Source organism: Micromys minutus (assembly GCF_963924665.1).
Source record: "Micromys minutus genome assembly, chromosome: 29".
Lineage (NCBI taxonomy): Eukaryota > Metazoa > Chordata > Mammalia > Rodentia > Muridae > Micromys > Micromys minutus.
The window spans coordinates 13759039-13772485 of NC_137964.1; the positions used below are offsets into that span (position 1 = coordinate 13759039).

The 13447-nt window shown below is 48.5% G+C and overlaps 1 protein-coding gene across 1 annotated transcript in view; it reads right to left on the reverse strand.

Moving 5' to 3' along the window:
• SRRM3 (serine/arginine repetitive matrix 3) overlaps window positions 1–1226 on the reverse strand; it is a gene marked incomplete at its 5' end in the record, with an annotated part of 37078 nt that extends 35852 nt beyond the window's left edge. Inside the window, one exon of the mRNA XM_080940481.1 lies at window positions 994–1226. Coding sequence (XP_080796607.1) covers window positions 994–1226 — 233 coding nt within the window. The remainder of the gene's footprint in view (window positions 1–993) is intronic.
• Window positions 1227–13447: the final 12221 nt, after the last annotated feature.

Here is a 13447-nt window from a genome sequence, read left to right on the forward strand (position 1 = left end):
AGACTAGGCTGCTGGTTCCCGGTGTCCTTTAGACTCAGCACCAGGCTCCAACCCAGACATCCAGCCCTCCCTGAACATGTCAACTCTATTCCAACCCTGCCCTCGATCTGCCCAATCTTTCTGACCCCACCAAGGCCAGCATTGCAGACTAGAATCAACATTAAATCAGCCCCATAAGACATGGGACCTGCCACAAGTTTGACCAGACCCCGGGCCACAACCCAAGTTTGCTCCTAGGTCCACTCCCCATGCCAGGCCAAGCCCCGTTTAGTCCCGGGTCTCGGCCACACCCCACCCTGTTGCACCACCACATCCAGGTGAGGTCCCCTCAATTAGAACAGTCACGCCCCACAGTCCCCACCCCTGTTAATGTACCAAACTCCAGAGTGTAGCCCAAACTCATGCCCATTTCAGCCCTGGCTCCACCCCACCCTGTCCTCAACCTACATTGCTGTCACATTAAGTCCTTGGGCACAACTCTACCACTGCCAAGTTCACAATCAAACCCCCACCCTGGACCCATGTCACACTCCAGCCACAGTCCCTTCCAGTTCTCAGAGAAATAGCTTCGAGCTCCAGGAGTAAAGATTGACCATTCCCTGTCTAGGTGCCCCTCTGGAAAGTTTAGCTACACCCCTACTGTGCCATTCCTCTCTGCCATTCCCCTCCATGGCACCATAAAGCAATCCTGACCACGCCCCTACTCTGACTCCTCCTCACCAGGTACTCAGTCTCCATCTAGCCTCATCCCATTCTGTTCTGATTGAGCCTACTATATCCAACCTCGCCCTGTCTTACCTTTCTTTGCCTTGCTGCATCAAACTCCCGACCACAGTGTAACCAAGACCCTACCATTCCTTGCCCTAGCCACGCCCCGCCACGCCCCACCACGCCCTAGCCCCGCCCACTACTTCTCCAGCGCCAAGTTCTGGTCTGATCTCGCCCCACCCACATCTTGTCTGGCTCCGCCCCCTCCCGCCACGCCCTACTCACCCCTGCTCCTCCATCATCTCCTGCAACTCCATGCACTTGAGCTCCACGCGCCGCTTGCGCTCGTGGTCCAGGATCTCTCGGTGTGCGCGCTTCACCAAGCCCGGCTCGGCGGCGCGCAGCTCCTCCTCCGCGCGCGGCCAGGACCCGGACGAGCCGCCGGGCTGCGGGAAGCCGTTGGCAGCGTCGGGCGGAGCTGACATGCCGGTAGCCCCGTTGTTCACGGTGGAGGACATGACTCAGGTCCTCGGCGGCGGGCCCTGCGGGACAGATAAATCACAAGGTGGGGTGGTCACTTAGCTCTCCTCCATTGGCTAAGCTCTCTCTCTTGACTTAATCCTGGAGGTTTAGGGCCCACTCGCCGCTCTAATCCGCTTGTTCTCACGTTGTACAGGGAGGAGCCGGTACCGTCACTTCAGGACATGAATGTACTCCACGCTAGTTTTCCCCCATCTGTACAGTAGGTGGATGCAGGCCAGATCTTTGTATTTTGATTTTCCTTCACTTTTTCCCTCCTTAGACAAGATTTCCTATAGCCTAGCCTAGCCTCCAACTTGCTTTGTAGTTAAGCGTGACCTTAAACTTCTGATCCTCCTGCCTCAGTCTACGTGTTGGGGCTTACAGGTATGCACGGTCACGCCCGGTTTATGAAGTGCTGGGGATGGAACGCCAGGCATTGTTCATACTAGGCAAGCGCTCTACCCGCTAATGCTCCAGCCACTCCAGTCCCAGATGACTTTAGATATGACTTTAAATATGACTTTATATGAAGCTAGTGACATGGTTCAGAGGGTAAAGGCGCTTCACACACACACACACACACACACACACACACACACACACACTTACGTGATAGGAGAGAACCAACTCTTGCAAATTTTCCTCTGACCTCCACATACCTGAACAGTAGCTCATGCACAATAATAAATAAATGAGCACAAACGTTTTTTGTTTTTTTCATTGCTTGTTTTTTTTTCCCCCCTCCAGTCAGGGTTTCTCTGTGCAGTACTGACTGTCCTGTAACTCTCTCTGTGGGCCAAACTGGCCTCTAACTCAGAGATCTGCCTGCCTCTCCATCCTGAGTGCTGGGATTAAAGGCATGCACCATCATGCCTATACGGCCTAGGAATATAAAAATTTCAAAAATCTTATTTTCTGGTGCTAAGATGGAACCAGGACTTCATAAATGACAGGAAGTCTACCACTGACTTTAGCCTTAAAAAAAAAGAAAAGAAAGAAAGAAAAAGAAAAGACACTCCCGGGTATGGTGATACATGCCTTTGGTCCCAGCACTTAGGAGGCAGACGCAGGCAGATCTCTGAGTTGGAGGCCAACTTAGGCTACAAAGAGAGTTCCAGGATAGCCAGGGCTACAAAGAGAAACTCTGTCAGAAAAAAAAAAAAAAAAAAAAAAAAAAAAAAAAAAAAAACAAGTAAAATAAAAAGATATTAAGAACTTATTTTCTTTTATGTGTGAAAGTTTTGCCTGCATGTATATATGTTCGCCATATACCTGCTTGGTTCCTGAGTTGTCCAGAAGAGGATATCAAATCCCCTGGTACTAGGTTTATGGGTAGTTGTTAACCACCGTCTGGGAATCGAACCTGGGCAAGAGCGACAGACAAGTTCTCTTGACCACTGAGCCACCTCTCCAGCAAGTGCTTAACGTCTTAGCAGCATCTCCAGCCACCGGGCTCAGTTTAAACCAGCCATATCCCAGGGTTGTGTTGTGGTTTTTCTCAGTTTTCCTCCACAGCAGCCCTGCAGAAATGGGGGTTTCTCCCGCTTCGTTCTCTTCCCGCTCCTGATGGAGTTAAAGTCTTCACTGCATCTGGCTAACTCTTCCAAAACTAACATTGCAGGAGGTAGTCTCAATAGGAGCATCTCTCCTTTGTTCTGGAAATAATGCCCCCAAGGACTGCCCAAGGTGACGTGGAAAAATCAGCTTTCCAGAAATCCATGTCCTCTGTGTGCTAGGGGTAGAGCAGAAGCATGGCGCGCAGGCACACACACACACACACACACACACACACACACACACACACACACACTCAACCTCTATCTTAACAGAGGGAACCGCCTCATAAGCTATTTCCGGGTCCTTTCTCCAAGGCTCTGCTAGTTGCTAAGCAACTGAAGGTCTTATTCTCAGGGTGTGGGATGCAAAGGATAGAGGGAAGGGTTGGGCATGTATAGATTGGAGCCATCTCAGCAACATTCTTCCCTCTCACCCTTCTGGGGATGGAATTCAGGGCTTTGCACATGCCAGGCAAGCGCTGCACCAACTGAGCTGTAAACTCAGCCCCAATTAGCTTTTTCAAGAAAGGACAGATATCTCACCAACAGGGTTTTAGATCAGGCTCTTCTACTCTTTGCTGTGTGATCCTGAGGATATCACTGCCCATCTCTCTGAGTCTCTGGTTTCCAACTGTGGCTAGGAGCACCATCCACACATTCCTTCTGATAGTTCCTGGGGGCTTACAGAAGGAAGTTGCTCGTAATGGTTCCTTTTAATTGTCAATTTAACATAATCTGGAATCACCTGGGAAAAGAATCTTCAGTAGAGGACTGTCTGGTTTGAGTTGGCCTGTGGGCATGTCTATTGGGGGTTATCTTAATTATGTTAATTGAAGTGGGAAAGGCCTGTCCACTGTGGGTGGCGTCATTTCCTGGGCAAGGAATCCTAAACTGTTTAAGGGTGGACAGTGTGAGCTGAACATGTGCGCTTTAATTCATTGCTTTTGCTCTTGGTAGTGAATATGATATGACCAGTTGCTTCAAGTCCCTAACACCAGGATTTCCCTGCAGTGATAGATTTTGCAACATTAACTTTTGTGAACCGAATGAACCCTTGACCTCTTGAGTTGCTTTCCTCAGAGTAATGCTTTTTTTTTAGACAGGGTCTCACTAGGAAGCTCTGAGCTGAACCTGGCTATGTAGACCAGACTGGCTCCAAATGGATAGAAATCTGCCCACCTGCGGCTCCTGAGTGCTGGGATTAAAGGCTACAACTTCTGGCCTTTGTAGGAGTATTTTATTACAGCAACAAGAAATTAAGACACTATCCTAACTCATCCCTCTTCCTCTCTAACCTAGACAATTTCCCACTTCTGCCCATGGAACAGCCCTGAACCTCAAACTCAGTTCTCCTCAGGTACACACACACCATAAACACACATATACACACATACACACACCACAGCCACCCACACACATACATACACTCCCATCTACCCACATATACACATGCACGCACACACACACACACACCACAAACACACATATACACACCACACCCACCCACACACATACACACACTCCCACACCCCCCCACACTAATCCCCCCCTCACACAATTTTGATCCCTCACCTTGCTCCTCACTATGCTTCCCATTCATCCACTCATTCTCTTCCTGTGACATCATCTCCCACTCCCCCCCCCCGTGTCAGCATCTTACAGGCCTCTATGTCCTCAGACCCCAATCTTCCATGAGCAACCAGGAAAATCAACCCCAGGTCACATAGGCTGACTCGTGTCTTGGGTTAGACTCAAATAGCCTGTTATGCTGGTATGTCATTGTGGTACAACCCTGCCATCATGGTCTAACCACACATCTCTTCCCTCTCTCTGACCACCCACCAGGCCTGCCAACTTGCAGCTCACCACCCCGTAATGCTTTTTTTTTTTTTTTTTTTTTGTGATGGAGTCTTACTCCATAGTCTACACTGCTCTTGAAGTACCATATCTCCCAGGTTGTCCACCAATTCACTTTCCCCTACCCTCAGCCTCCCGGGTGCTACAGTTTCAGGTTTTAGCCACCATGCCTAGCTTCCAGAATGCTCTCTCTACAGACTCCTGGTCAACACTCACAGGCACTTCTTTAAGAAGCCTTTCCTTATCCTGATGGCTGGTGCCACCTTCTCCAATCTCTTGTCTCTTGCTGTTGTCACTGTGGATTCACAAGCCCAGGGTAACCCTTGGAGCTTCTGAGTCTTGCTACCAGTCAAGTGCCCACATAAATGGTACTGGAACAAATCAAAGACCATTACAAAAGGTGGGTGGGGTAGGAACACATGGTACAGTCAGTCCTGCTGTCTGCACACTCTCCTTGTTCTGCTTTCTTCTCCTTACTTTTCCTTGTGCTGGACATAGAATTCAGGGTTCTTCCCATGCTTCACAAGCTGTGATTTAATTTCATGTACCTCCAAATGTGTAGAAAGAAGCCTGCAAAGGGGTACCAAGGCTTTAGTGCTTGTCTTTGGGTGATAAGAATGTTTTTCTTTCTGTGTGTGTGTGTGTGTGTGTGTGTGTGTGCATGTATTTGTGTTTGTTAGGAACAAATGGAACTCAGGACTTTGTACATGCTAGCAGATACCACTGAGCCACACCCCCAGCCCCTCACTGGGGGATTCTAGGCAGGGGCTCTACCACTGAGCCACGCCCCCAGCCCCTCACTGAGGGATTTTAGGCAGAGACTCTACTACAGAGTCATGTCCCCAGACACAGGCAGATTATAGGAAAACACTTATACCACTGAGTTACACTGCCATCTTAAAATTTCATCTCTTACCACATTCTGTTCTAAACCAGCCCCCAGCCTCTAACTCCCCTATTTGGTCATTGCTCAGGTAGTTCAACTGAGTTCAAATTCCTGTTCTTTTCCACTCAAGGAGCTTCTGTTCTATCCTTTGGATTCCAGCCCAAATACTACTTCCAAATACTACATAAAGTCTTGATCTAGGGCGGGAAGTTTGAATCAGCCCCCCTGCAGTTTTGACCCACACACCTGATACAGCATTGGAACACTGTAGTTCAGCATGCTTGTGTCTGGCTACCATTCGTGGCTGTGAGCCCTTGTCACTCGGGGAACACTGCCCTAGCTTCTCAGAGGAGATCCCATACTCATGATGCAGTCAGGACTTAAAGGCTGTAGACACTTTTGAGACTTCAGCCCCTGGAACCTTCATGTTGTCTCATGTAGCCCAGACTTGCCCTTAAAATCATGTGTAGCTGAGGATGACTTTGAACTTTTGACTCCTTCCTCTGCATCCAGGGCTGGGATGACAGGTATGTACCACCACGCCTGATTGGCGTCATCTTTCGCACAGTCACATGATTCAAGAAGGGCTCACTGAGCTGATGTAAGCTAAAACACCTTCAACAATGCCAATCATAAAATCTAAAACATGTAACTTTTTTGGGGGGTTGGGGAGTGTGGTTGGTGTCAACACGACCTTTAGACCTAGAATCATGTGATGTACTGCAGAAGAAACACAGAGACTCTAAAAATACTGTTTAGAATCACCTACCAGGCTGGCCAGATGACTCAGCGGGCAAAGGCGTTTGCTGCCAAGACAGATGCTCTTGGCTTTGAGCCTTGGAAAGCACATTGTGGAAGGAGAGAGTCTCCAGTGGTCTCACCTTGTTCTCTGACCTCCATCGGTGCTCTGCGGCTTGTGTGCATGCGCACAGGCATAAGTTAAATGAATTAAAAATGGAGAATAATCTAAGGACTGTGTGTGGGGGGGCATATATGAAACTTAAATAGCTGGGCATGGTGGGGCAGGAAGGTTGTGAGTTCGAGGCCAGGTTAGACTATGTAAGTATATAAGACTACATGGATTGTCTCAAAAAAAAAAAAAAAAAAAAAAAAAAAAAACTACTACTACTAATTAAGCTTGGTGACAACCCGAGGGTAGAGTGCCTGCTTTGTAGGCAGGACAACCCGAGTTAGATCCCCAGAAATCACGTAAGATAGGTGCGTACTCCACTTCCTGGGGAAGGTGGGTGCAGTTGGATTCCTGGAGTTCACTGTCCTACTTGAGGAGCTCTGCGTCAGTTAGAGACGTTCTCAGGAAACAACAAAACAACCAGTCAGCCCAAAACAAAGAAACACACCCCCAAAACAAAGTGGACAGTACCTAAGAAATGTCCCAAAAAGTACATAAGTACATGTGACTTCCATACACATGTGTACACACACACACACACACACACACGGAGTGGGGGAAGGGACATAGTCTCTCTCTTCCTATGTCTTGAAATGGAGATGTGGCTCAGTTAGTATAGTACTTGCCTCCTATGTGTGAAGCCCTCAGTTCTATCCCCAGCATTCCATAAACTAGGATGGTGCACGCCTATCATTTGGTCACATGGGAGACGGTGGCAGGAGGATCTGAAGGTCATCCTGGGCTAGTGAGTTCGAGGACAGCCTAGGATACCTGAGATGCTGTCTCAAAACAAAACAAACAAACAAACAAACAAACAAAAAGACACTGAGAGGGGGGCTGGGGAGATGGCTCAGTGGTTAAGAGCACTGACTGCTCTTCCAGAGGTCCTGAGTTCAAATCCCAGCAACTTACATGGTGGCTCACAACCATCTGTAATGGGATCTGATGCCCTCTTCTGGTGTGTCTGAAGACAGCTACCAAGTTCTTAATACATAAAATGAACCTTGAAAACATTGATAGGTTGGAATGTAGCTCAGCAGTAGAGTTCTTACATAGTCGGCATAAGGCCCTGAACTCACACAAAATTCTAAGATTTCCTAATTGAAATTGGAAACACTTCTGGCCCCTGGCATTTTTTTTTTTTAAAGATTTATTTATTTTGTGTAAGTACACAGTTGCTCTCTGAAGACACACCAGAAGAGGGCATCAGATCCCATTACAAATGGTTGTGAGCCACCATGTTGTTGATGGGAATTGAGCCAGGAAGTGATGGGAATTGAGCCAGGAAGCTCTAGAAGAGCAGTCACTGTGCTTAACCACCGAGCCATCTCTCCAGCCCCTGGCCCCTAGCATTTTTGATAAGGGATCTGTAGCCTGTTTTTTTGACCTATTATAACTGGTTGGTTCACCTGCACTCAAATTAGATGTAGGTATCTGGTGGAGGACCACAGTGCTCTGTTCCTGTGCTTGCTCAGTGAGTGGATGGACCACTAGTGCCCTGAAGATCAGATTCACCGAGGACACAGTCTGGAAGCACTCACAGGAATAGAGTCATAGCCCCAAGTGGCTGAACAGATGGAAAGAAAGGAATGAATGTATAAAGGTAAAAAGGGGGATTTTGAGGAACAAAAACAGCGCATGGTGAATCTGGGTCTCCAAACTGTCTAAGGTTGGAATGGGTTAGACCATGTTTAGAAAGAGTATATTTAGGAAGCACTGAGGAATTTTCAATGACCACATACCCAATTTAAGTCAATATGATGAAGAGGCTGCCAGAAGTCCAAACTATCTTCAGCTACATCAACAAAAATATGATCCTGGGAAGGAGGGAGATTGGAAGATACAGGTGGCTAGACTCCCTGTCTCCGCGCATTTGAGGGATGGAAGAGGATTCAGGTCACACCTGGCTGAGACTTCTGCTGAGGACTGTGAGATGTTGTCAGACTTGGCAAATAAAAACATGGGCTCCCTAGTTAAGGGAAATTTGAATTTCATGAAGTTCGTTTTTGGGACAGGCTTCTAAAAATTATTCGAGGTTTCTCTGAAGTTCAGATATAATTGGGTGTCCTATATTTTATACGTCAATCAACCTGTGATGTATCTCAGATGAAACTCTCTGGAGGTGAGATTGTTGTTGTTCCCTAGGTGATTCAGTTTTGTTTTCTCTGCCTGTCTGTCTGTCTGTCTGCCTGCCTGTCTGTCTGTCTGTCTGTCTGTCATTGTCTGCTTCCAGAGCCTCATTATGTAGCCAAGCATGGCCCAGACCTCTCTTTTAAGATAAAAAACTCTGAGACAGAGTCTCCTGTGCCCAGGTTGTCCTTGAGATCGTTTTTTTTTTCATGAGTATGTATGGGGTTGCTCAGAGCTTGGATGCGTGACCTTTCTGCTTCAGACTCCAGAGCAGAGACTCCATTGCCCTGCCTCTTCATCTGTAAAACAGGGCTTAATATAAATCCTTCCTCTCAGAGAGGCTATGAAGAGTGAAGAAACTGACGTGCGTACAATTTCTGTTCCAGCCAGATGAGGCCAAGGAAGTCAGGTCATGAGTTCAAGTCCAGCCTGTGCCATACAGTAAGTTCCACAATAGCTTGGACTGCAGTAGTCTTCTATTGTCTGCTTCTGTCCCAAAACAAGCAAGCACACACACACACACACACACACACACACACACACACACACACACACACACTGCTGGCGATGTAGGTCAGCGCACATAAAACCCAGCACTGCATAAATGAATCATGCTGTCACAAATCTGAAATTCCAGCACTCAGGAGGATCAACTGTTCAGTGCCATCCTCAGCTACATAGGGAGTTTAGGGTCACCCTGGGCTACATGAGGTCCTGACATAGGAGAAGAGAAAGAGGTGGCAGTGGCGGGGGTGATGGAGACCCCACAGTAAGCTGCAAGAGCTAGAAGCTGGGAGGAGCTGGTGTCTCCTGGTAGTGAGAGGGTTACAGCGGCTTCCTCCTGGCCTCCTTGGAGTCTCTGGGGAACAGCAGAGCTGCTTGTGTGTTACCCAACACTCCAAAAGATGCTGTTGCAGCTGGAAGGAAAAGAGACCAAACAGCTTCCTTTTAATTATTCAGTGGCTGGAGCTTCCTGGGGCCCCGGTTGGAGCCAGAGGAAGATCTTGGCGGAAGCATCTTGCAATAGGAGCCAAGGTAGGAGCCTAAGGGAGAGATAGGCAGCCTGGCTTGTTCAGTGCTGGTACCTCAGTGCTTTATGGTCTCCTCTCCTGCCCTCTCCTCTCTAGTCCAGAGCTCTTTGTCCAACCACCAGGACTTGGGCCAGGGCTTAGCTTGACTCCTTCTCTGCAGCCTCAGTCTATGCTATCGAACAGGATAAGATGGTGACCCAGGGCACGCAGGCAGACAAGGCGATTGTGCGCAGCCCAGGAGGAAAGCAAAGTCTGTTTTGGCAGCATATGGGTTTGGGCAACCTGTCCAGCCTCAGGCTAGCTCCCATCTTTGCTGCAATAATCTGCTCTACTCAGAACACACTGATCCTTGAGTCTGGAATGTCTGACTCCTCCATTTATTCTGCCAGAATGGACAGGTGTCACCTCCAGCGGCTTCCTAAAGTATGTCCTCCTTGGGAGGATGTGCCTCTGGGGTCACCCGATCACTTCTGTTCTTGTTCCAATATGTTCTGTCTTGGGCTGAGTGGCATGTTTATTTATTTGTTTATTTATTGTCTCATATAGCCCAGGCTGGCCCTGAACTCCTTCTGTAGCCAAGGATGATTTTGAACTCCTGATTCTTCTGACGATAACTCCTGAGTACTGAGATTACAAGCCCTAATCAACACACCGAGCGTTTTCAGTACTCAAGATCAAGCCCAGGACCCTTGAGCAGCTAAGCTATATCTCCAGCCATAGTTTTGAGATAGTATCTCACAAGATAGCCCTGGCTACCCTGGAACTCACTATGTAGACCAGGCTGGCCTCAGACCTCAGAGCTCCACCAGGCTCTGCCTCTCAAGTGCAAGGACTAGCTGTGTGTGCCACCACGCTCATTTCCCATAGTGCACTTCACTTGTGATTCTTCTGTTTCAGCCACTTGTGTGCTAGGATTACAGACGTAATCTACTACAATGCCCAGCCTGTCAATGGTCTCTCTAAGGAAAGCAGTTGAGTTCATCTATCTTCCTGTCCTTAGTGTCTGGTGTGGGCTGTCACACTGGGCAGCCATCTGTGACCAGCTCAGCCCTCGGAGGTAGAGGCAGGAGAATCAATAGTTCAATGTCATCTTTGGCTACATAGTGAGTTCAAGACCTGCCTGTGCTGCACGAGGTCTTGTGACAAGATAAACACCCTGGGGCAAGCGAATGGGAATGGCTCGGCGGGTAAAGCTGCCTGCTGCCAAGTCTGGAGGCCTGAAGACCTAAGTTCAGACCCTGACTTACGTAGTGGAGGGAGAGAACTGACCCCCACGCATTGTTCTCTGACGGCCACACGTTTGTGTCATGGTACACACCCAATAAACAAACAAACAAACATCCATATTATACAGCTAGCCTGGGTTTGTAATGGTGGGGCGCTCACTTCCTCTGTCTCAACATTGTCACCTTGTCATCTTTAGGGACTTCAGTGGAAGTCATCCTTGCTCCGGTCCTTGTCCTTTTGACATTTGCATAAACTACATTGTCACCTCTTCCCACTCCCTGATGTCCCCAGGATCTGAATGAAACAGGAATGACTCATTAGTCCTCTAGCCAAACTCCTCCCCCGTCCTAGGGTTTCCAACTCCAACGCCCAGCTCCCAGAGCCAGGGGGCCACTGCCATGTGCTCGGTAAAGAGGAGATGCAGTTTGGGCCATATAGCCCAGATGACTTCAGTGTAGACTCCTGAGTTCCAGAGCTGGCTCTGCAGAGCACTGTATGGGACAGACCCCTCAAGCCAGGAGTTCAGTCTAGCAACGTCAACCAAGGTTGGCAGGCACCCCACACTCTAGGCTCACAGACTCTGGGATAGATCGGAACAGTCAATACCGGCTCTCGAACACCATACACAGCAAATCAGTAGACAGCTATTGAAACCAGAACTGAGGGCTTAGGATGTGGCTGGGGGAGGGGGGTATGGTGCTTGCCTTCTGTGCACAAAGCCCTGTGCTCTGCCTCCATTGCTGCCAAGCCCGATGACGCGAGTTTGGTCCCCAGAACCCACACATGGTACAAAGGAGAGAAATAACTCTCCTCCTCCAGCCTCCATGTGACTGACGGTTGTGCCCATGTGTGTTTGTGCACACGTTTATATATGCACACATGCACACACAACATAATAAAGACATGTAAAATAACGCTTTGCCAACAAAAAGTCATCCTCAGCTATATAGCCAGTGCAAGGGCAGCATGGAGAAATGAAAGCCTATCTCAAAAATAAAATAAAACAAAGGCTGGAGAGACCGTTTAGTTGGCAAAGTTCATGGCAAGAGGTAGGGCATGGGTTCAAGCCTCAGTGTGTTCTTTAAAAGTCGGTGTGGAGAGCTGGATAGTGGTAGTGGCGGCACAGGCCTTTAATCCCAGCATTTGGGAGGCAGGGGCAGGTGTATCTCTGTGAGTTCGAAGCCAGCCTGGTCTACAGAGTGAGTTCCAGGACAGCCAAGGCTACACAGAGAAACCCTGTTTCCGGTGTTGTGTGTGTGGGTGGGGGGGGGTAAGCTGGAGTAGTGGCTCTGGAGTTAACAGCATTTCCTGTTCTTCCCAAGGGCCAGAGTTCTGATCCCAGCACCTGTACCTGTAACTCCAGTACCAGAGTCTCCAGTGCCTCCAAGTATCTTACATCTTCTGGCTTTCCAGGGTACCCACATGCTAGTAAACACACACTCATACATCACACAAATACATTTTTAAAAAGTCCTAAAAAGAAAAGCCAGACAGAGCTGCTAGGTGGTGGTGACCCACACCTTTAGTTCCAGCACTCGGGCGGCAGAGGGAGGGGGATCTCTGAGTTTGAGGCCAGCCTGATATACAGTGAGTTCTAAGCCAGCCAGGTCTACACAGAGAAACCCTGTCTTGAGAAACAAAACCAACCAACCAACCCAAACACTGGACAAGGTAGTGTGCATTTGTAATCCCTGGTAATTTCTGGCCAGCTTACCAGGCTGAGTGAGGCACTGTCTTTAAAAATAAAGTGAATTCCATCTGAGGAGCAAAACTTAAGGCCCTATAAGCTGGATAAGTTAGTGCACAAATGTACACACACACACACACACACACACACACCCAAAGCCAAACCAATGAGCAAGTGGCCGGTCACTGCTCCTCCCTTGCACTGTAGAAAACAACGGGCTCTTTCTTGAGTAACCAACTTCCTTCTCCTTGGAGATCTCTGTGGCCTTCCTGAGGCTGTCACCTTTTAGATGGAGACTTTTTCTATGGCTGATGGCACAACGGGGAGGATTTGAGGGCAAGCCAGTAGGGGCCAAAGAGTCACTTCAACCTAATTGGAGAAGGGGTTGCCTCGTGGCTAAACTACCACAAGAGCTGGGTTATTAGCAGGTGGTCCCAGGTCACGTCTTCGAGGATCAACCCACACTGGCCTCCAGGGCTGACACTGGCATGAAATCAGAGGATAAGAAAACCCCAGGCTGTACCCAAAAACTAGGTTGAAGAATGGAAGACGAGTTAGAAACTGTCTGCCCAGAATCCTTCTCGTTGACATCATCAATTTCCTTTCTGGGTCTCTTTGTCCCTGGAGAAAAGTCACACCTGGGAGGAAGCTGGACATGTGGTGCCTATGTATAATACCAGCATATGGAGACTAAGGCAGAAAGATCATTAGTTGGGGCCAGCCTGGGCTACTGGGGTGGTTTTTATTGTCAATTTGACAGGATGTAGAATCATCCTAAAGACATATCTGTGACACCTCTGTGAGGGATTCATCTAGATTAAATTAATTGAAGTGGGGGTTGAAGAGATGGCTCAGTGGTTAAGAGCAATGCTTGGTCTTCCAGAGGTCCTGAGTTCAATTCCCAGCACCCACATGGTGGCTCACAACCATCTA